The sequence below is a fragment of the Parasteatoda tepidariorum genome, chromosome 7 (assembly GCF_043381705.1).
Source record: "Parasteatoda tepidariorum isolate YZ-2023 chromosome 7, CAS_Ptep_4.0, whole genome shotgun sequence".
Classification (NCBI taxonomy): domain Eukaryota; kingdom Metazoa; phylum Arthropoda; class Arachnida; order Araneae; family Theridiidae; genus Parasteatoda; species Parasteatoda tepidariorum.
This window is the reverse complement of record NC_092210.1, coordinates 23,889,769-23,915,804: the sequence shown is the minus strand read 5'-3', so window position 1 is coordinate 23,915,804 and position 26,036 is coordinate 23,889,769. Positions and strand designations below refer to the sequence as shown.

Sequence of the window (26,036 nt, the reverse complement as noted above, 5' to 3'; positions counted from 1 at the left end):
TAATAACATGTAGGACCACCTTTAGCCCTCAAAACTGCTAGCACCCTCCGTGGCATTGATTCCACAAGGTGCTGATAGGTAGTTTGAGATATCTGGTACCAGGCGCTCACCAACTGGTCCTGCAATTCCCTCACATTGAGAGGGTGTAACGTGGCAGCACGAATTTGGTTTTCCAAGTAGGACCACAAATGCTCTATTGGATTAAGGTCAGGTGAATTTGGGGGCCAAGACATGACTTGAAAGTCGCTGGAATGTTCCCCGAACCAATGCATGACGATTCGACCTTTATGACATGGTGCATTATCTTGTTGGTAAACACCATCCCCCGCAGGAAAAACTGTTGCCATGAATGGGTGAATCTGGTCTGCAACTATGTTGATGAAGCTTACAGACGTCAGGGATTGTTCTATGAGGATTATGGGTCCTAATGTGCCCCATGAAAACATTGTTCTTGGGCGAGAGAACATGAAAACCTGGGCGATCCCATTGTTATAGATGGAGGGTGGTCATAATGTAATGGCTCTTCGGTATATATATATATATATATACCGCGAATTGGCGAAGAGCGCTGTAAATTGGCTGTAAATTTTCTTGATTTCGGGAATTGGCCGGCCAGATCGCGAAGTGGCATTGTAGGATCAGCCAAAGTTGGAAGAAAAAATCATTGGCGAGTATTATTGGCTCTGTATAACCATGACTTTATTCTTTAAAAATTACTTGCGGTGGGATGTGGCCATTTAAAACAAAGTAAAAAATTAAATTTTTTAAATTTTAATTTAGAAACTTATCTATTTTTTTAATATTTTTAAATTAGAAGATTTATATTTTTAAATAAAAAAATAAAACAAAAAGGGCAATATTAGCAAAGTAACTTTTTAATAAAACAAATATTAAAAAATTGTGGTCCCACCGTACTACCCGGTATGTGCAATTTCACCACTGCAATTTTTTTTCTGTAAAGTAAAATTTATTAGAAATACAAAAGATATTAAAAAAGTAGTAAAATGGTCAACATAAAAAATTTACCTCTTTTCCTTTAATTAAAAAATGAATTATAAATCACAGTTTCAATTATTTCGCACTTTGGCCGGGATATCGTGGTTACTTCGCGAAATGGTCGGCCAAAGTAGAATATTCACTGATCGTTTCAATTATTTCATACTTGGCCACGATATTCCGGCGAAGGTGCGAAATAATAGAAACGATCAGTGAATATTTAGTTAAAGGAAAAAAAGGTAAATTTTTTATTTGTTGACCATTTTACTACTTTTTTAATATCTTTTGAATTTCTAATAAATTTTACTTCACAGAAAAAAAAATTGCAGTAGTATGTTTTTTCACATACCGGGTGGCACGGTGGGACCACAATTTCTTAATATCTCTTGAATTTTTAAAAATGAACAAATAACAAGGTTTCTTAACTGAAAATTACTACCAATTAATTTTATATTGTCAAATATAGGTACACTTATGCGGTAAGAACTATAATTTTATGCATAACTTATGAATTTCGTCCAATTTTTGATTCTTCAAAACATCCTCTTTCAGCCTTAATCATAGAAGAGTACATTTTCAGCATTCTTTCTATTAGTTTTTGCAATATTCTAGTCCAGAAACTAAGAAAAGATTCCTGTTTTGATTGGTACATCGCATTTTTCTAACATTTCTATCGAGTTCATCCTACAACAGCTCAATAGGATTAATATCAGGGGATTAAGGGTGTCAATTCATGTATTTAAGTACTTTTTTTCTTTTCTTCTTATGCAATGTAGTTTCTACACAATTTCGATGAATGTTTTGGATCGTTATCTGGCCATTATCAAATCCCTGACAAACGATTCTCTGTGTACATGTAAAGCTTAACGCTGCAATATTCTTTGATAATATTTACTATCCATACTTCCCTCTATTCTTACAAGATCTCCAAACTTTTCCACCGGCACATCTCCAAACCAGGACTGTACCTCCACCATGCTTCACAGTTGGTAGTAAACATTTATATGTCATATGTTCCCCAACCAAGCGACAAACATACTGCCAAATACTATAGCTGACAAATACTATATTATAATTTTAACTTTTTCTATGACAATACTCATTTTCTTACTCTTTTTTTTTTTATACATTTTATATTTTTGTGATAAAATAAAAAACTTGAGTTGTTCTGCTTCTGAACACTGATGAAAACACAAAATGATGGGCTTCATCAACAATCAAAAATATATACATTTATTTTACAAATTCTATTTTATTAAGGTGGCACCCTTCAGAGAATTAAAAATACAAAATTATCTTCATCAAAGCCGATGCTTTACATCCGGCGTTCAGTGGCAGACTACTATTTCATATTGTTTTACAACACATGGCTTTAGCCCTCTGGTGGGAAAGACTTTAAAACAAAACTTACAACAGTTACTTTTCTCAACAACTGAAATTTAGAATAGTGTGATTAAGAAAAATATGTGAACTGTTTGCAATTTCAAATTAATATTGAAATGTACAGGTTTAGAATTTTCTACAGTGAAAAGTTTTCGGAAATTCAGTATTCAAAAAAGTGTACAAAAGCTAGACGTTAAGAACGTATCCAATGAGCGAGCATTGGATTGCGTAGCAATCCGATATGAACCGCGAAAGCAGTTCCGGGGGTTGGCGAGCGCCAGCGAGCAGGGGGCGAAGCCTCCTAGTATATATATATATACATTTTATTTTATATTAAAATCTGTCTACATATATCTAAAATAATAATAAGTTTTACTTACTGCACATAAGCTGCAAGTACATAGAACTCATAAAATAAGTTAAAAATATGGAGAAAGCATAGGGAAAAAATGAAAAGACTTTTTTTGAAAAAGAGGAAGAAAAAGTTAAAATTATTATAAAAAAATATATTTTTAAAATATTTAAAAAATTTTAAAACAAAAGTTAAATAGCCGGAAAAAAAATACTGAAAAGATCGAAAACTTTTTTCCTTGAATGAGAAAATTAAATATATATCTTGTTTTTTCCTTTGTAAAGCATCATTCGTGGCTTTTTTTTTAGCAGTCATACGTATAATTTTTTTTGTCATATTTTTCATTGCAATATACATATTTTTATAATGCTTACGCTAATTATTTTTGTTTTTCGAAAGTTACTCATCCGAATTCGTTCAATTTTTAAATGATCTAAATTTGCGATTTTACTGCCACGTAGTTTCATAGCATATTATGTTGGGATGTTTAAGGAGAAGTATGTCTTAATTTCAAAAACTTTTAAATATTATAAAAATAAATTATTTGAAAGGCAAACATTTTTACCGATTGGATTTAAAATTTACAAAAAAGTAAAAAAACTCATTCACTGAAATTATGATTTCTTAATATTCTACATTGACTTAATGTACGAAAATACTCGCATGTTAAAGAAATTCTCTATAACATGTATACTTTCCTTATGTTTCATTTGAATAATTTGATTGATTTGATATCTAATAATTGGTTCAATTTGTTATATACTATTTCAAAACAGAAACTAAAATATCAGGAAATGCTTTTATATCGTTTATAGAATTGTTTGCTTCAAACTATTTGGCTTTAAGCCTTAAAAAATTTATATAAAAAGTATAATGTAGGCAAACTATTTTCTAAAAAAGTTTCCGCGTTATGTAAAATTTTAAATATATATTTTTTTATACAGATACGGAATGCAGAGTTTGTTTGAATACATTATGGAAAAATCATGCTTAATGTTTTAGTATCATTTTTATTAATTTTTCAGTAAAATTGTTTGACGTGCTGTTATTTTACGAAAAGATTACTCAAATTATATTAGACCGATTTTAATATAAGTTGCGATGTTATAAATTTAAGGAAACTCCGCGTTTTTCAAAAAGTTTAATTTTAATGGTCAAAAGTTTCAATGTAATTTTATTTTGAAAGCCTCGCTTTTCAAATAAAAGTCAAAACTCGGTTTCACAGTGCCATTTTGCTCTTTGTATGAGCTTACTTTTGGGAAGAAAAAAAAACATTTTCTCGGTCTGAAACTAATTTAAATAAGGAATGTAATATCAAGCAGTTTAAAACATTAAAAAAGCTAAATTGGAATAATTAACTTTCGGAATGTGTGGAGACCTTTGCGCCGACGCGAACTTTCGGAGGAAGGTGAACGACAAGTAGAGATCCCGTTCTCGGTCAGTGGGAACGACCGCGGAAAGAGATTCGAAATGTTTTGGACATTGCTCATCTTTCTTCTCTCCCCATCATTAAGCCCACAACTCACAAAATCGTCCACAATCAAACCTAAATGGAATCAGGTATGAAAACGATTTTTATAAATATTTTCCTTCCATTTTTTTTTCATTGGCAACGTTTCAAATCGTTTTCTTTTCTTTTGTAATAAAAATGCGTTTGGAAAAATTCGAAAAACTTTCTTTAAAATAACTTTTTTTTGCTGTTGGCAATATTAAAGATAAATATTGGATTCCGAAGAAAAGTTTTATATTAAGTTTGTTTTAATTTGCGTGGGAATGCCTACGTTTATGGCAATAGTTTGGAAGCATATTTAAATTTACTTCAAAATGAACGAAATAATTATACAAATAAATTTATTTTTCAATTTAAATAATCGTTAAATATTGCTTAACTAAGTACCTGTTTTTATTGATTTTTTTCTGAATGTATCTTTTTTTATATTTACTACAAAATATTTGAGTTAAAATATAATTTATTTTCATTTTGACAGTTGCGAAATTATATAATATGCATTATTTTTTAATGAAATGTTTTTTGTCGACATTTTCAAAATGCTGTAATAATAACGTAAAAAATTCTTGTTCCTTGTTGTTAAGACTAAACTTTTAAATTTTTTGTAAGTTAAACTTTTTTTAAAATTTAAGAATCATCAAATATAAACATATTTCTCCTTCAAAATAGCATGAAGTGCCACTTTACATGGACTCATAAAAAAAGGTTTCAGATTTCTCAAAGAGAAATGTTCGAAGTATGTTTTTTCTAAATTGCTGTTTTTTTTTATTTACGAATTTTTAATTATTTATTTTTATTTATTTATTTATATTTATGTATTTTTATTTATTTATTTTTAGTTATTCATTTTTATTTATAAAATTTGATTTATTTATTTCATTTTTTTATTTTTATTTATTACTTTACTTTATTAAAAAATCGTAAATGTTTTGAAAATGGACTTCATTTAAAAAAAAATAATGGTTTTAAACTTGTTCTCGGTAGTTTCTATAATGAAAAACATGGACAAGGACCGCTATACTGAACTAAAACAGTAAAGTTTGCTTTACTTTTTAAACTAAAAATTTATCGAATAGTTTTTAGCCTAATAAAATTTTCCAGACAACATAATTTGATTGCTTTTATTGGGTTAGTTCCACAATATGGAGTTTTTAAATCTCATTCCAAATTCTTTCAACTCTTGAAAAAAAAGACAATCGTTTGTCTTTTTGACCGATCCAGTTCATAGTCTTCAGATGACGTCATTATTCTTTATTTTATAATATTTTTTTATCAATATTTCAAGTAATTCTACAGCAAAAAATTTAGAAAAAAGTTGAAAATTTTAAAGAATATTAAATACAATTCTTGATTTTCTCAAACCTAGGAAACATTCTTACTGAATGTAGTTTTGTAGTTCTGCCTAAGTTGCACCTATCAAATTCTTAATTTCAAAATGTATATTTCATGCGATCTTTTATGTTGATCGAAAAGTTACAGTTAAAATTACAGTTTGTGCAGCGATAGAAAATATTTTGCATTTGAATGATAAGCAACCGACAATCGTCTGTTTCTAGCCAAAAAAGAAGAATGAAATATCTTTACTATTTAAATAAAATTAAAACCGTTTAAACTTTTTGCCTGTTTTCAAACGGCAGTGTTGTAACATTTTGGAGCGAATTTCAAAAACTCCAAGTGAGTGAACTCACCCAGTGTTTGTTTTCAGAACTTTTATTTATTTATTATTATTTTTTTTACCTAAATTACAGACTGCCTATTTTTTATCAAGGATTTAACATGGACAAAATTACTCAACTTGTTGATGGTATGGTATCAGTCATTATGAGCAAAGTTTGTGTGATGCCGATACATATATTTCCTAGCTTTTAAAATTAATTGCTTTAATTTCATAAATTTAATTTCTTAATCATTCTTAATTCTATTAAAATTAAATTAAATCTATCATTTAATTTTTATCACATTTTATCAAAAGCGGATATAAATATCTGTATTCTTTTTTTTTTAAATAATCAATGTAGCAGTCAACTTTTTAATTCAATACAAATTCATAATTCATTAATTCAGTGTTGCGACATCTCGAATATCAAAATCCATTTTTAACTTTATTTCTCTGACCACAAAAATGTTTCGTTTACAGGCTTATATTAAATTATAGTGATCTATTTGGTGATTTAATTGTAGTCATATTATTTAAAATTTATTATTAATAACGCGTTGGCTTTTTTCTGGCTATCTTATCTATCGGTAAATCGCCGACTTCACATGCTTCTAAGTGTATACATTAGCAACTAATCTTTCACTGAAAATTTTACTTTCTTGGCGTTGACTGAGTTTTTTGGGTGTCCAATGGCCTCTCAGTATGATCGTTAATTATTTCAAAAATTGCTATATTAAATAGATGAAATAAAATGCTTTCGTTTCTACAAAAGAGACACTGCTTCATATTTCATTTTGTTACTATAAGTATAGCCATATTTGTTAATTTTTAAAAATGTCCCGTAATAAAGCAAGATATTTTTTCTTTGATCATATTTCAGAGTGTTCCTCTTTCACTACAAACGCAATGTAAAGAGCCGTGATGGCTCAGGGGATAGAGCATTCGCCTTTCAATGAGGTGAACCGGGTTCGAATCCCACCAATGGCTGGTCGATACGAATCCGCATTAGGCTTGCACCGACCACAGTGCTGACTTGAAATATCCTCAGCGGTAGACGGATCACTGGTTAGAGTCCCTTTGCAGTCAGGCTAACCTTGGGAGGTTCTCGTGGTCTTCATCTCCGTATAACGCAAATGTGGGTTAGTTCCATCATAAAATCCTCCACGAAGGCAAATTTTCTCCCAATACTTGATCCAGCAGTTCCCTTGTCTTCTGGATTGGGTTCAAAATTACAAGGCTACGGAGTTGAACAATAGAAGTCGTAAACCCAAAAATTGGGTGGGCTGTTCAACAACGGTTATAAAATTATAAAAAAAGGCAATGTAAAAGGAATTTCCACTTTTACCAAATTTGCACGATAGTTTGACCTACGGAAATCAAAAGGGTTAGTAAAACTTTTACTGATATGATTAAATGTCTATCAGAGATATAACAAGCAGTTAGTTGTGTCGAAGCATGTACTCATCAAACTGGTTATGTAATTACTGATCAAAAATGGCAAAACAGAACTTATGGAACAGGAAACAGAATTACAGATAAGAATTTAGCTTGAATCAGTCAAGTGAACTATAAAGAGTTATTTTTGATGCCAACGTAATTATTGTTATATTCTTGCTCTTATTATTATTATTTTGTAAATTTTTCTTTACTTTTTTCATGTCTCGTCTCTTTTCTATTTCATCTTTGACAGGGGTACCTGCTAAAAGCCTTAATTTGGTATCAGAGTCTAATTTCCCTTAATAACTATTTTGAAAAAAAAAATCATTCAATTAAAACGTAAAAAATACAATATACTGTTTAACTATCACGAGATGATCTCTTCAGTAAAATTGCTTTTAGTGAAGTCTGGGTACATCTTATGTGTGATTGCCGGGCAATAGATATAATTCTGGGTTCAGTTATGTTATTAAAGTACATAAATAATTCAAGTTTTTTTTTATTTTTAAATATTAATGGCAGATGGTACAAAAGAATAGAATTTCCAAAAAAAATGAACTTCTCTGGTTGAAAATTTCTCTTTAGTTTCACTTGCAATTGCCAGATGAACAGAAACAATTGAGATTCTGCTCTATATTATGTTGCAATCAGATGCTCATTAGCTAAATTTAAAATTTCTCCTTAGTTTCACTTGCAAATGCCTGATGAACAGAAACAATTGAGATTCTGCTCTATACTATGTTGCAATCAGATGCTCATTAGCTAAATTCAAAATTTCTCTTTAGTTTCACTTGCAAATGCCAGATGAACAGAAACAATTGAGATTCTGCTCTATATTATGTTGCAATCAGATGATCATTAGCTAAATTCAAAATTTCTCTTTAGTTTCACTTGCAAATGCCAGATGAACAGAAACAATTGAGATTCTGCTCTATACTATGTTGCAATCAGATGCTCATTAGCTAAATTCGAAATTTCTCTTTAGTTTCACTTTCAAATGCCTGATTAACAGAAACAATTGAGATTCTGCTCTATACTATGTTGCAATCAGATGCTCATTAGCTAAATTTAAAATTTCTCTTTGGTTTCACTTGCAAATGCCTGATGAACAGAAACAATTGAAATACTGCTCTATACTATGTTGCAATCAGATGCTCATTAGCTAAATAAACGTTTAAACATGACATAGATAGGGTTGGTAAAACCTCCTATGTTCCTCCTAAACAAATAAAATAAACTAGCATAAAAAGTACAAACTTCTCTCACATAGATCGAAAATTTATAAAAGTTTTAATCTAAGTGTAGAATTAGGCATTATTATTTTTAATCACAATTCCAGTAAAACGCAAACATAATTACAAATTCAGTAGAACAAGGAAAAAATTATAATATTGATTAAATACGATTATGAAGTTGTATAGATAGTAATACGATAAAATAATTATTCTTTTCTATGTTAATTCGAATTCGAATTTTTTCCTAATCTTATTAAATGCTTTTATTCAACAATAACTTTCTTGTTTTTATATTCTAATGCTTTTTCATATTAAAAAAAGCTTTCAATTTTTAGTTAATTTTTCTTAAAATTAACACCTACCGTATAATAAATATTTTTATAACTGTGAAGCATCATTGAAAAAAAAATTCTCTTTTACCATAATTTTTTCCTTCTAAGAATTTAGGGATAATTAATGCCTTTTAAGGGTTTTTTTTCCCCAACAAAATGTTTATAAAGCCGGCGCTTATCTGGAGCTTTAGTCTGTTTAGTATTGTTACAAAACACTACAAAAAATAGTGTTCTTATCGCGCAAGGCTTTTCCTTTACACGAACTTAACTAGATAATATAGAGTAAATAAAATAGTTAACTTTTTCAAGCCGTTTTATTTAATTAACACTGATATAAATGCATTTAAAGTTGTATTTAACACTATTAATTTCTGATAGAACTATCAAAATAAAGTGACTGCGCATTTCTTTTACAGATTTGTTTGCTTAAAAAATAAGTAACTGAAAAAAATAAACATTATAATCTAATTACTACTAATAAAACTTATTTTTAAGTCTGCATATTTATTTCAGCAGAATTTATAGAGGGTGTAGTTTGTTTTAAGAACCCCTTATTAAAAGTGATTTGAGAAAGATAGACACATTATGGATTGTAATTTAATAATTAAGGGTACAGTAAGCAAACTCGTTATCTAAATCCAACGAATCATTAGCGAGGATTCTGAAAAAATACAAAAACTCCAATTTTTGATTGCTGAAACAAGAAGGTATTGGCTATAATCGCCTTTCAATTTCGATAATGTGCTGTTTCCTCACTAAAATATTAGTTTACGACCTCTAATAAGCATACTTTTTTGACCACACTTTTGACTTGGTTTCTAAACATATATATTGCGATTGATTAGATTTTGAGAACGTGTTGTTTCCTCACTAAAATATTAGTTTGCGACCTCTAATAAGCATACTTTTTTTACTACATTTTTTATTGTTGTTGTAGTTCATTTACGTCGCACTAGAGCTGCACAATAGGTTATTGGCGGCTGTCTGGGAAACCTCCCTGAGGATAATCCGAAGACATGCCATCACAATTTTAATCATCTGCAGAGGGGATGGCACCCCCGCTTCGGTAGCCCAATGACCCTACATTTTTGACTAGGGTCCTAACATATATATTGCGATTCGTTAGATTTTTATAAAGTGTTGTTTCTTCACTAAAATATTAGTTTGCGACCTCTAATAAGAATACTTTTTTGACTACATTTTTGACTTGGGTTCTAAACATATATCTTGCGATTCATTAGATATTGATAACGTTTTGTTTCCTAGCTTCTGTTAATTTGCAAACCCTATAAGCATACTTTATTTTAGTTCATTTTTGATTAGGGTTCTAAACATATATATCCGTCGCCAATAGCCCATTGTGCAGCTCTAGTGTGACGTAAATAAGCAACAACTAAACATATATATTAAGTGGAGTCATTACCAAACACTCTGTTTTACAATCGATATTTATAAATAAAGATAAAAATTTTAGTTATAAATTTTACATACTTAATGAGTTTGAGTGTTTGATTTTAAAATCTTTTATTTGAAACAGGGATATCATGCAATTATTCAAAATGTATTGAATCTCGTTATGAAACAATCAACGAATTATAATAAATATAAACTATGAGCTTTTCAGGTGTTTATAAATCTGTCCATATTCTTTTTTGAAATTGAAGTCGTCACTTTTTATCTGCTGAGCGAATTTCAGGAACTGAATTTTCATCGTAATTAAAATTTATGCAGTATTTTAATGAATGCAGTTAGAAAAAGCTTACATTGTCTGTATAAACTAGTATTTTTGAAAGTATTCAAACTTATATAAAAAAATCACTCAAAAGAAGTACCATGAAGAATTTTTCTAATAAAGGCTTTGATAATGTACTAACTTAATAGTTCAGCGTTAAAATAGAAGTACTACATAAAAATTTTGAGTTTTAATCGTATCATTTTAAGTTCCAGGTTTTGATAATTTGTTTACTAATACCCGAAACCAGATCGTTCCGAGTATTTAGGATAGCAAACGGAGAGGTTCCTGGTTTTATTTAAACTCTTTTTTTAATAAGATGGCAAAAGTTTCAAAAAATATATCTGAAGCATAAGTCTTTTTTTTTTGTATTGTACTATACGAGTAACTTTTCATCAAAAAGTTACTCGTATAGTACAATACAAAATACAAAGTTACTCGTATAGTACAATACAAAATACAAAGTTACTCGTATAGTAAAATACAATACTCGTATAGTACAATACAATTTTTGAGCTTTCCATTAACAATAACTACAGCAACCGAATTAATTATGAATAAAAACATTAAAGTTGTACTGGATTTTTGATGCTTTTATAAAAAGTGTTTCTGATTGAAATATGTAATGAAAATATAGTTTTTTAAAAGAAAAACTTTAATATCATCGCATTTTACAAGTTTGCAAAAAGCGGTTGGTTGCAAAGCTTTCAACTGTTTCTTTATGTACTAAATGTTATTTTTATCAACACACATGATTTTAGAAATAAAAAGTCATTTTAATTTAAATCGCTACTACTCATAAATAAGCTATTTTCGTGGTTATTTATATTGTGAAGGCTAGAGTGATAACAATAATTTTAAATAATTCTTCAAACCATTGTTTGTCAGGAATTACACAGAAATTCGCATACACAGGAATTCACTACAGGAATTATTCCGTGTTTATTCCGTGATTTTTTCTGAGTGTTTTTAAAGTATGAATTACATTTTATTGTGTTTAAATTCCTAATGCAAGCTTAATTCTGTCAAGGGAAAACTATGAAAATTTTTTCCCCACCGTTTTAGCATTTTCTATGTATTGTTTGAATTTATGTATACTTTCTTAAAACTCAAGCAAAATAAAATATTAAATAATTTAACCGACTCTAGAAATTAATTAAGGACCCTGGAGCTAACGGTTTTGGAGTTGTAAGAACGACAGTGATTTAGAAAATTGTTCTATCGCCGTAAAGTTTGACTATCATCATTTGACATCGGGCAAAAGCATCATACTCAAATGGTACTAAATACAGTCAATCTTTATTTTGATGGCAAAATCGCGTTTTGCTCAATCTAATAGCATAAGGCCACGTGGAAAGGGCAGCAAATAAGCGCAAATGGAAAAATTTAACCTTTATTTATTATGTTTTTACCTTTCTGTTTGTTTTGAGTATCGTTTAAGTGTAATTTAGCACTGATTTAATGATAAGTTAGAACGGGATTTCAGCATGTTTAAATAAGTAAAATATCCTAAGTTTAACAACTAAAAATCCGTCAAGATTAAATAACTAAAAATCCTTCACAAAAGTTGCAATGAAAGCATGGTTCCAGATTTTTTAGTTTACTTAACACTTCCGTAATTGTTTTATTATTATTATTATAATTATATTATAAACTGATTCTTGAAGCTATGCATGTAGCTTAAATAAACAATTCTAAGAAGCGGTAAGATATTACTTGATGAAGAAAAGTATATTAAGCTGTTAAAAAATATATTAAGCTGTTAAAAAATATATTTAGCTGTTAAAAATATATATATTAAGCTGTTTAACAACCAAACTCTCTGACTTTTTATAATTCCATAAGAAACTAATTTTTGTAGCTATGCATGTAGCTGTTATATAATTTTGTTTTTACTCAATATATCACATTTGTTCTTCACTTACATGAAATTTTGTTTTCACTCAATATATTACATTTGTTCTTCACTTACATGAAATTTTGTTTTTACTCAATATATCACATTTGTTCCTCACTTACAGGAAATTTTAACAAGATATTATGGAATTGCTTTAAAATATTACGCAAACTTATGTAATTTAAAATTTTTAATTACAAATAATATTTTTAATTGGTTTTTTTTCAAATTTAAAAAAAAACATTTGCTTTTGAAACAAATGGCGTTAAAAATATATCAAGCTGATTACCAAGCAAACGTTCGAACAATGTACTCATTTATTTAGCTATGCATGCAATTGTTTTATAATTTTGTTAAATTTACTCAATATTCCTTATTTATTTTTTACTTACATTAAATTTTAACAAGAAATTACGGATTTATTATAGAATATTTCATTAACTTAGTTTAAAGTTTTTTATATTTAATTACAGTTTTTAAATTATTCTTATTTTCAAATATTAAAACAAAAACATTGCTTTTTAAACAATGACGTTTAAAAATATATCAAGCTGTTTACCAAGTAAACGCTCTGACTATATTATTTTTTTTAAAATTTACTTTATTTATATAATTTTGTTGAATTTACTCAATATTCCTTATTTATTTTTTACTTAGATTAAATTTTTGACAAGAAATTACGGATTTATTATAAAATATTTCATTAACTTAGTTTAAAATTTTTTATAACTAATAACAGTTTTTAAATTACTTTTATTTCAAATATTAAAACAAAAACATTGTTTTTTAAACAATGACTTTAAAAAAAATTCATCAAGCTGTTTACCAAGTAAACGCTCTGACTAGGATTTTATCCAATACATCGATGTTGGTTTATAAAAGTAGAGTTAAGAAAGAAAAAGGATTGACGGAATCGGGTAATGCTTTGCATTTATATGAACCTTAAAAGATATTGAAGAATATAAATAAAGCGGTTCACTTGATTTTTATATAGTTTTCTTTCCAATCGATACCGATTTAGTATACTAACATCAAACGTGGAATCGTATTTATCGAATAAGCTAACTATTGAATCGTTTTATATTTCATATTTTTAACCAAACTATAGCATTGTAAAAATATTAATTATGTATTTTAAAAAGAATTTTATGTTTAAAAAAGGGAATTACAAAATTTATTCGAATTGGAAATAAATTAAAAAGAATTTCTTTAATATTTTGGACTGTGTAAAAAGTATTTAATCAAATGATATTTCCGATTACAGGTTTTCATATTAAGGTCATGCTATGGTAATTATTAAGGTTGCCATATGAAAGTCATATTAAATATTTCGTCGCTTTTATACTGATATTGTTTCATTTAAAAATGTAAAATAATAACATTAAAACACCTTATTAAATAATAACACTTAATCATATTCTTTTTTAAAGAAATCCAATCATTAATATTATGTTTACCAATTATACATTACATTTACTTATATAGAGTATTAATTAAATTTAAGAAGATAGGGAATCTTTCCTGCATTGTGTATTGCTGAATGTAGTAAAATATAAGTATTAATATTTCCCTTAAATTTCCTGTTATTCTGCACAGATAATATTATATTTTGTTAGGTGTCGCAATTTTTAACGTATTATAATCTTTTTGTTATAATAGTAATTTATAACTCTATATTGCATTTAATAGTATATGGAACGGGAGTTTAAATCCAGCCGGCCGAAGACTTCCCGTGTTGTAAATGGGTGACTGATGCACGTTAAATCTGTCGGGTGACGAAGTCCTCTTTGTTCCCATAACAAATCAATACCTCTGACTTGGAGATTGATTAGCTCTCTGGTTCAGGTCAAAATTACGATCTGTGGACGAATGAATGTATGTATGAATAGGCCCAACATATAAGAGGGTGTGACGTATAGGTGGAGCAGAAGTCTATTTCTTGGCCATAGATGGCGCCACTGGAAAACAAAAACAATCGCACTCCCTCCTCCTTAATAGCCGACGGCAACAACAACAACATGGATTCTCAAAAAATTTGTAGATTTGTTCAAATATAAATATTCTGCTTTAAAAAGGCAGTGTTAATACTTTTTAAATATTGAGCGTGACCGAGCTGCTAAAAATACTTTTTACCTTATATAGCATATTGCTTAGTTTTATTTCTTCATAGATTTCACTAGGGAACAATTTTTTTTCTTCTAATGCATGAGGGTTTTTTAATGGATCTTGAATATTTTCACGTTGCTGATTTCAAATCTGCAATTAGTCTCTCTCTTCTAGCACACATTTTTATAAATGACCTTACTTATTTTTTTTCGTTGTGTATAAGTTTAAAAACATTATATGTAAAAAGGAATTACCTAAATTTGACGACAAACTTCTAGATAAGTTACGGCACATCATCAAGATTAAAAGTGCATAAGAAGAAACTATGGCCGTAAATGTCATCATAAGCCACTAGGGGTGCTTCTTTATTATGAACTAATTCTTCCTGCGTGTTTCTGAACAGGACAAAATAAGGAAACGCCCCTAGATGCGTACAGCGAAATTTTTCGGACATGGTTTCCTATGATATTTTAATCCTGATGGCGTGCCATTACTCTCCTATAAGTTTTTCACAACATTTTTGCAGCCCCCTGTTATATATAAAGCTTTTTAATTTACTTATTTAGACGAAAATATATCAACATTCAAAAGAAATGTAGTTTAGGAGCAAAAATAATTTCAGCCGTGAAATTCGCCTACTCGAATTAGACAAGGTCAAGTATTTGCATTGAACATCTTTTCATGCAACCCACTCGAGTAAAACTGATTATTTCAAGTGATACTAGTACAATGTGATGCTTATGTAAAAAAATAGTTATAGGCTAATGGAAAGAAGAAAAAACAAATTTTTACAATTTTTTTAATCTAGAACATTCTTTAACATTTTTAAGCTTAGATGGATAATACAATTTTTTAGAGATTTTAGACACTGAAATGTCATCTCATTAAAATGAAACAAAAAATTAACATCGGAGATTTAAGTGGTTTAACTAAATATCAGATTTAACTGATTTTAGCCGTCGTAACTATATAATGCTTCGATAGCTTACAATGAGGAATAAACTTTTCTTTAATTTTCACTTCTATAATAACAAATACATGTGGAAAATTATGCACTTGAATGATGATTTTTTTCATAAATGGATTGTTTTTTCTTCATCGCAGCTCAGCATGTTTTCGTTATTTCAATAATTTTGTGCAAATTATAAAGCTAGATAGAAAGGAAAAGTTTGTTTGGTTATTACGGCAATAACAGAATCGTCGATCATTGGTTTTCTTAGTGCAATTTGTACTTAAAGCACAGCATAGTGTTAATCTATGAGTTTGAAATTGTGCAAACCATAAAAACTATGTAGGTGATACTTTTTACATGACAAACATCACTATAGACCTTTGAGTCAAGATGATTGGTAAGACATTGGGCTCGTGTGCCTGAGTTCGAATCCCGTCGGCCGGAGAATCCCCGTGTATTAGATGGTGCATGCTAAATCTGTCAGAATCTCAAAATCCCCCTATTTCCTATAACAAATCAATAACTCTGAAGGTACTGAATTGGAGAATGATCATTCTCTGGTTGAGGTCAAAATTACGATCTGTGGATGAATGAACAGATGTCAGCCCTATAAACGGCCTGTGACATATGTGTGGCTGAAGTCATACTTTTGGTCATAGATTGCGCCCCTGGAAAACAGGAAACACACCCTCTGCCTTAAAAATTCGCTTGCATTCCAATAATAGGCCGGCTGTTATTGGCAAGTAGCATTTGTAACAACAGCAACTATAGACCTGTAAAAGTAAATTCTCCCCTCACAGCCTGTTATTTCCTGTAAAAGAATGTGCGTCAAGTTACGGTAAAATGTATTGGCACTCTGGGTACCGGAATACTTTTCACAACAATTTTTTACAGAACAGAAAATCTTATACACCGTAATTTTTATAGTATTATTTGCTGTGAAATTACTGAATCAAAAAAAAATATTGATGTAAAATTATGGTATAAAATTTTATAGTTATAATGTATTCCGCGGTAAAATTAATTTCACGGATGCTGCATTTATGGTGTCAGTACTTTTTATCGTAATTTGATCCGTAATTTTTTACAGTGTGGGTCAAGCAGACTTTAAGGCTCCATAGTTTTGAGACCAACGGCATGGTTGTGATAATGTGATCAGCATTGCGGACAAATCGCCCTTACTGCTCCGATAGGCTATTGCTCGGGGTGGCTTCAATCCGTTTCTGAGATTTGAGCCGATTAACTGATCCGATTAACTGTTATTGTATGAACAAAAATTACCAAATGATTATTTTGAATTCCGTTTATTTTAGTTTTATTACCAGAATAATAGTTTTTACTACGAGAAATGTCATTATCATATAATACGGTAATTTTACCGGAATTTCTTCTCAGTCTAGGTATTAAATAAAAATTTAAAAAATTTTGATGATACTTTTAGTTTATACATATTGCATATCATATCAATATGCATAGATAGATTTATACATATACACGTAATATTTCAATCGAATAATCTTACTGCTTTTGTGACTTCATTTTTTCTAATAGTAACTCATTTCATATGATTCTTTTTCTTGTTATTATGTTATTTCCTTTCTCTAAAATTATTACAGAGTGAAACATTTTAGAAAAATCAAAACCAACGTCTAGCTTTAAAAGATCTTGGTACTTCTTTAGCTGCAATATAATATATAAAATTAAACAGGATTTTCTTTAAAAAAAATATCTGTTACAAAAAATAGATACTTGGGTCTTGAACAATATAACAAAGACGAGTTAGATTTTTCAAAACTATTTTACGCCAGTTTAAAACAAACTATAAATAGTTTATTTTTCGTTTCATATTATAATTTTAAAAATCACACGCTTAAAAAAACCTTGATGTTTTATTTATTGACGTTTTTAATATTAAATTGCCCATTTGTAACAAAACATTCACAATTTAGTTTTTGTTAGAAGCCGTATAATCACTATACTGAAGAAACATTATTGATTTTTCAAATGTTAGTATAATTTTGTTACTTAAATTTTATTTCCTTTAAAGTGACACATTATACGAAAGTTTTAACATTTTAATGGTCTTAGTCATAATACACGATATAAAAGAAGGATTTTGATCGTTAAGATCAAGGGAGGGAAATGCCCGTAATTAAAAATAATGGCAAAAATGAAGTCTTTTTACAGAATTATGCTAATTAAAACAGCACATACGATTATGTTTTGTCGAAAAATATGTTTTTAATCTTCTCTTACAATGGAGGATATCAAATAGTTGTTAAAACAGGAACTTATCATTAAACGATGATTGGCGATAATAATAATTTGTTTTTAAATTTATTTTTTGTATGTTTAAGTATTTTAAGAGAGTAATTATAATTTTGCTGATGCTTTTGAATATATTGAAATAGAATTTTAGATGTCATAATTGGGGAAAAGAAGTGAAATTAAGAATACGTGGAACAAAATTAATTTTAGAAATTTATATTTATTTTTAAGTTCTTAAGGCAAATGAAATAGAAATGGTTTATTTGAGTTTTCAGACAAAACATTCCGCAAAAAAATATATAATATTGTGAACTATATTCCCTGATAACTTTAGTTTATAATATATAATCTATCTTCATTGTATTGTTCAGCAGGGGACCGATCGTTAAGACACGGTTCCCAGCAAATCACCAAAGTCAAGCATAACTGACATTGATCACTGTGCGGGTGGGTGACCACTTGGATCAGTCCGAGTAGGGTGCAAGGGTGAGCGGTATCAGTCCTCGTTAAACTGTTCAACCGTAAAGCGCTCGACTTCTCGCGTAGATCGTTTGGCTACCGAAGCTGGGGTGCCAAGCCCTCTGCAGAGCATCAAAATTGTAATAGCATGTCTTCGGATCATCCTCAGGGATGTTTCCCAGACAGTCGCCAATAGCCCATTGTGCAGCTCTAGTGCGACGTAAATGAACTACAACAGCATCAACAATCTTAATTGTATTGTCGTTATAATACTAGAACTACAAGGTACTCCGTAAAAATCGTTCTTACTATATATCTTTAGAATCCCTTTAAAAAATAAGAGAGAGAAGAACATACACTGGGAGATGCAAATTAATATTTAACCGTAGAAAAAAATAAAAGCACTATCGAAATCTGGCAATCGATAATACAAGAACAGATATCGTAAACAGCAAGTCAGGTTTAGTTAAGGAAAGGAAGAATAGAGGAAGTGAATCTTGTTTCTTATAAATATCTTCAAGTTTCAACCTCCAAATAAACCTGTTTTGATGTTTATTACATTCGCCCTCTTCTACTGTAACTTGTTTTTTTTTAAAATCAACTCAATGTAAAATTGTGATCTACAATTTTCATCGTTTTTTGCTCCCATTCTTGATAAAGATTCCAAAAGTCCACATTAAGGGGTGTTTCACTGTTCCCCAACCCCCTGTCCGCGGACCGGTACCGGTACGTGGAACAAATGGTACCGAGCCGCCCATTTCATTGTAACTGAATTTAAATTCCTAGGTTTATACCCCAAATTAAAAATGAATCCCAGATTAAAAATAGTTCCATTAAAATTTTATTTATTGAAGAATAAAAAGGAGCCCCCGAAGGTAGTGACATAAATTTTTTAATGTTTTAGAAAGTAAAAAAAAAAAAAAAAAAAAAAAAAAAAAAAAGAAAGAAAGAAAACCACTGCAACTATTTTCTTTTTCAATTAAAAAACATTGATCATCATAACTGTAAATATCATAAATAAAGCACGAAAGCGGGGCGAGAAATTTACATTGGAACTAATGAAGAACTTCGTCATCTCTCTCGATCGTGACTGAATGATTTAAGTAAGTTAAAATGTTAAAACACTTTATATTTATTTTCGGTGTAACTATATTTTATTTTGAAGGCATGTTTAAATGCAATTAAATTAAAATTAATAAATCAGAATAATCTGAAACATAAACAATCAACGTCCCCCCCCCCTCCAGAGCGGACCGCGGTAAAATTATCAAATGTTGACAGGTCCGCGGTGATAAAAAGGTTGGGGAACACTGTTTTACAGGATACCGAGCACCCTGTATGCTGTATTGCACTGTCCAAATTATAATAATTTGATTTTTTTTTCTCTGATATCAACCTTACAGTGACTTTTGATAAGAAATAATACTTTCAAAATTCATGAACTACTTTTAAGGGACTCTTGTGCATGTTAGGGGGACATTTTTTAGTTTCATAACAGAAACAGAAAGTTTGTTTTACAAATATATAATAATATGGATACAATATAAAAATCACAGCATTAAAAACAAAATGAAACACTTTGAATAGTTTTTGATCCAATGATCTTCACATACTAGGGCTCAATTTTAATAGTTCGATGAGGTGACCTCAATGCAGACAATATCTTACATCGGACATAAAAATGCACTTTCTCTGAATATACATACTTTTAATTTAGACGGATTTGGATTCCTGACCCTCAAAATGTCAGGAGTAGTCACAATTTGAGAAATATTGTCCCAATAATTTGATTTAATGACTAGATGAAGTTTGAACCCCATTATGAAAACTTTACTTTTTGGGTATTTTGCCATATCTCAAACTTTTAAAGGGAATTGAAAATTTTTTTACACACATCTATTAAACAAGGTTATTTAAATATTTTACCTTTGTGCAAAAATTAATTTTTAATAATTATTTAATATTTTATTTAATAACAGTCGAAGTTTTTTTTATTTGTCAAGTACAGTCTCTTAAAAAATGCTATTTTATATCGCAAAATACAAAGTTTGAAAATAATAGTTCCTTAGCAATCGATTTTTAAATATGTGTCTTTTTTAAAATTCGATTTCACAGGAACAATTCAACCGATTTCAAACAAATTTTGTATTTTGTCACATAAAATTACGTTCTTTAAAACGATGCAAAAATTTGCATACTCTTACAGTTCAAAATTTTTTGACTATTTATAAGTAAAATAATAAAAAATAATCATTGAAAATTATTTTTTGCATGATCTTTTGCCAAACAAATAGTGCATCAAGTAATAAATCATCGGGCTGTGTATTCCATCTTATCTCACGACTGAATTATTTTAATATTTATGCTGGGCTTACTATGCTAAAAAGTCACGAACTATTACTTAAGTTGGTTTGAGTGATTTAGTGCTTTCCGAGGAGAATTTAAATTATCTCTGAAATTCATAACATAAATAAATTAGACGATATCACGGGCATCTCTTGAAAATAGTCAAAATAGAAATCGAAGTACTTCTGCTTAAAAGATAGACGCGGAACATCTCTTGAAAATAGTTAAAATAGAAATCGAAGTACTTATGCTTAGAAGATAGACGTAGAACATCTCTTGAAAATAGTTAATATAGAAATCGAAGTACTTCTACTTAGAGGATAGACGTAGAACATCTCTTGAAAACAGTTAAAATAGAATCGAAGTACTTCTGCTTAGAAGATAGACGTAGAACATCTCCAGAAAATAGTTAAAATTTAAATCGAAATACTTCTGCTTAGAAGATAGACGTAGAGCATCTCTTGAAAATAGTTAATATAGAAATCGAAGTACTTCTGCTTAGATGTTAGACGCAGAACATCTCTTGAAAATAGTTAAAATAGAAATCGAAGTACTTCTGCGTAGAGGATAGACGTAGAGCATCTCTTGAAAATAGTTAAAATAGAAATCGAAGTACTTCTGCTTAGAAGACAGACGTAGAGCATCTCTTGAAAATAGTTAAAATAGAAATCGAAGTACTTCTGCGTAGAGGATAGACGTAGAAAAAATTAGGTTAATATATTGTTTAAAACTAAGTTGGATGGGTTGAGAATTAGAACATTTAAACGCAATTATGGTGTGCATTCAGTTTAGTTACCATTAAAGTTTTTATGTTGTGCAATATAATTTTGAAAGGCGACCAAGCTGATTACGATAGGCGGCTGGTATATTAGTAAAATATCATTGATGAAATTTTAATAAAAGCAAGTGGGATCCCATATCAACTTCACTCCGCTATTTATATATGGAAAAACTTCATCGCGGGAGGCTTAAGACCAAACTTAGTTATTTAAAAAAAATCATCTCATAAAATCCAAAAATATTTTTCGAAGCAAGTTGATTTATTATTTTTTTTCTTTCAAAATCACTTGATGATTATGGAATTTTTAGAATCAAATTCCTTGCTTTATTGAATGACTTGACATATGATATTTTTGCTTTACATTCATTGAAATGCAGAAAGATCTATTTTGAAAAAAAAAATTGATAAAGTTAGAAATGGTGAGGACGAATAAAGTTCTGAGAGCAATTTCGCTCTGATAAGGATCGAAAAATGACTCTTGCTTCGAAATAAGAAACGATGATGGGGTCTCCCCCTTAACAAAATCGTCTAATACAATTGCATCTCTATTTTCGCTACAAGCCCTGCCGAATCTAATAATGTTCCATTTATTCGAACACGTGTATTGGAGGGAACTAGAATATGTTAGCTTTTGCTATATTTCCTATTACGTCATTCTTTATTTCATACCAAAATTTTTTTTTTCAACTTATGAAAGATTTGTCATACAATTACTTCTATAATTGATTTAAAAATAAATGATTGATTTTAATATTATATATTTTAAAACGTATAGCATTAATAATTTTATTGCATATTTATTATGCGAGATACATTATTTATATATTATTATATTATTTATATGCGTGATGCATTATTATTCGTAAGTTCTCGAGTTTTAAACGTAACGTTATTTTAATTTTATTTAATAAATATATATTATAAATATATATTATGAATATATATTATAAATATATATTATAAATATTTATTATGAATATATATTTTATTTATATATATATCGTTGAACTGCCAAGCCGATTCTGACTATCAATCTGATTTACAACAATCAATGTTCAACTGCGTAGCCTTGTAATTTTGAACCCAAACCAGAAGACAGGAGAACTCTCGGATGAAACATTGAGACAAACTAGCTTTCATGGAAGACTTTTTTATTGGAACCAACCCCTTTAAGTAACCCACATTTGCGTTACTTAAAGAGGAAAACCACGAAAACCTCCAGTGGTTAGCCCGATGACAGGAGAATTCTAACTTGGTGATATTTTATGTCAGCCCTGTGGTCAGTGTAATCCAGGAGCAGAATTTGCATTGTACGCCCACCGCTGGGATTCGCACCAGACTCCCCAATTTGGGAAAAGAGAACTCTATCCCGTAGCTGCGGCTCCTAGTAAAGTTACTGTAAAAATTTAAAATGAGCAATAAAAAGCATTTTAAAATAACTTCTACACTTTAAGAAATTTCACAACTTTTAATAAAAGATCTACCAATCACTGACTGTAAAAATAAACTTCTTTTAAAAAAGAGATGTCCAGTAAATGTTTTACAAATTGACGTTATGCTATAAGCGTTATTTTGTGAATTTTTTACTAAATGATACTTGCTTAAATTTATAGAATGCTGTTAAAATTATCTTCAGTTCACTCGTTGGAATCTCAGAAACTGAATCAAAGTAAATCATAGGGTGAGTGGAATAGGACAATGCCGCCATCTGTTGAGGAGTGGGAGAATCGTTTGTTTGTTATTTGTGGTTATCAATGTATAGGAATTGCGGGAGGAATGTTCTTAGGATTCGGCTGGGTTCATACCCAAGATCTTTTGTGTTCTAAAAATTATGAATTTTCACTTCCATTTGTATGAGTATATATATCAACTATAAAAATTAACTAATATTATTATTATACACATTAACTATTTTTATTTCAATAGGTTTGTTGCATATAGTATAATAAAAATTTATGTTGTCATGAGCATAATAAAAACATATTAAAAAATGAAGTTAGAACGTAGCTAACATATAAGTATTAAAATTATCTGAGAATCAAAATAATAAGCACTATTTTTACAAAAATTATAGAAAAGTATTTTTAAAAACACTATGCATTGCTTGACATTGACCAAGAGAGCATTTTTTAAGCAACCTTGCACATACCTTAATTCAGTAAACAAACTTGTTTACCTATTTTATTTTTTAATATTTTATCCCATATTTGGTGATCCAGTTTTATAGCTAAAAGAAACGCCTCTGTTAGAACGTGGAAAGTTTTTCCAGAGAAAATATGTTTAATTAACGTTCAGGGAAAATTGATTAAAAAAGGAGAAAAAATCTTATCCGCTATCTCAAAGATTGATTTCCCATTAGCTCTAATAAGTCCCCTTTTTTCCCTTCGTGGGATTTCCTTTTTCCTTCCAATAGCCGAATTAATAAACAGTTAAGATGCCTTATTCCTTATGGACACCGGTGTTACTGACCAGCGGAATAATTTTTGCTCAGTTATTTCCGTTGCAATATCATTTCCGTCCAGAATTATATGTTGTTGCTTTTACTTACAATTCTAAATCAGAACAAAATTATTTAGATAGGAAAATATAGTAGATTATTAATGTCGTTCATTCACATACAAAGTAAAATGTAAATCAATAATTCATTACAACCTTTATGTACCGTTAATGTGCGAAATGAGAGCATTCTATAGAATATTAAGGATTTGTACCTAACTTTTGAGATTTTGAGTCGAGTATGAATCTGTTTTATGATTTTTTTAAACATTAGAAACAATATTTTGCTTGTATTTAATGCCAAGCAAAAGCAAAGTATAAGATGGGAAAAAATTACAGTACCTATAGCCGAATTAATGAAGGATTAGAACAAAATTATTTAGATGGTAAAATACAGTAGATAATTAATATTCAGCCTGATCAGAAAATTCTAAATCAGAACAAAATTATTTAGATAGTAAAATACAGTAGGTTATTAATATTCAGCCTGATCAGAACATTCTAAATCAGAACAAAATTATTTAGATAGCAAAATACAGTAGATTATTAATATTAAGTCTGATCAGAGCACTCTAAATCAGAACAAAATTATTTAGATAGTAAAATACAGTAGATTATTAATATTCATTCTGTATCCGAACAAACTCATGTAGATTGTAAAATACAGTAGATTATTAATATTCAGTCTGATCAGAACATTCTAAATCAGAACAAAACTATTTAGATAGGAAAATACAGTAGATTATTAATATTCAGTCTGATCAGAACATTCAAATCAGAACAGAATTATTTAGGTTGGAAAATACAGTCGATTATTAATATTGATTTTGTCTGTAATATTCAGACGGGCTTATGATTTTCCCACGCATTTGTAATAATGCCCCAATATTTAGCTCATATTGTATTGTTTGCAAAATAATTTTGTTTTTTTCCAACAGAGGATTTAACTATACTTTTTCACCGTCAACTTCACACTTAAACCTCATAATCATTATACATTTTGATAGCCGGAATATCAAGGCTTACTTGTAAAAAAGTTTGATTGATTGTAAGCCGTAGTTTTTGGTTCGAGTCCTTTCAAATATGGATAAATAAACGCAGCATTTTCGGTATATTTTACTTTTTCTTTATCGAAAAAGTAAAAATGCTCTTCGAACAAGAAAATAATTATTCGCTGCATATGGAGAAGATGTATTGGTAGTACGTCAGTGCCAAAACTGTCCATAAAAATTTCGATTAAGATGCATGAAGATGCTCCAAGCCAATTTGTGCTGAATGAAGAGAACGTAAGAGCATGGATTGATGCAAACCAACGAATAACAACTTGCGGGATTGCTGAGAGAATAAATTTATCGAATTCTACCGTTCATGATCATTTGAAAAACCTAGCGTTTAATATTAAAATTCGACATAGGGTTCCTCATACTCTTAGCCAGACTTACTTATAAGCTAGAAAGAAATTTGTGCCGCTATGTTGAATCTACGATTTGTTTCTCAAACACCAAGAAAATTATTAATTTTTGACACTCATTATCAACGAAAAATGGGTTGTCTAGACCAACATTCCTGTCTCTACAAAGTTTTTTAAACAGAAAAACCATTAAGGCTTAACTTTTAATATCCAAAACCTGCAAATACTACTTCTGCACTGATAGCATGTTACGGTCTCCCTGATAAAGTTGCCATGCATGTCAATGTATTCCATTCCTTTTTTATTTTTATTTTTTTGAATTTTCTTTATTTGATAGGGTGTTGATGATTTTTTTTCTTAAATCAGGTATTTTGCATTAATTTAAATTTTTTTTCAGATATTTTATTCCAGTTATAACAGGTTTTTGAAATTTTTAATAATAATTTTCTTTTCTACGAAATCTTTTCTCTTTTTCATTTCTCTCCTTATTTTCTTAGTATTCTTTTCATTTTAGGGGTTTCTTCATGGTATTACAGCTTATACGTAGTAATAAAATTAAATAATCTCTAAAATTCTTAATTTTTCCTTCAAATTTTATATTATTCCTTAAATTTATACACAGTGCAACCCCAGCTTTACGTTGTCCTCTTTTTACATATCCCCGCTTCTTTATATATATATATATA

The 26,036-nt window shown here is 29.3% G+C and overlaps 1 protein-coding gene across 1 annotated transcript in view; it reads left to right on the top strand.

Moving 5' to 3' along the window:
- Positions 1–4,163: 4,163 nt before the first annotated feature.
- Positions 4,164–26,036, top strand: part of LOC107444016 (collagen alpha-1(XVIII) chain-like) — a 118,711-nt gene continuing 96,838 nt past the window's right edge. Inside the window, exon 1 of the mRNA XM_071183185.1 lies at positions 4,164–4,291. Coding sequence (XP_071039286.1) covers positions 4,202–4,291 — 90 coding nt within the window. The 5' untranslated portion in view covers positions 4,164–4,201. The remainder of the gene's footprint in view (positions 4,292–26,036) is intronic.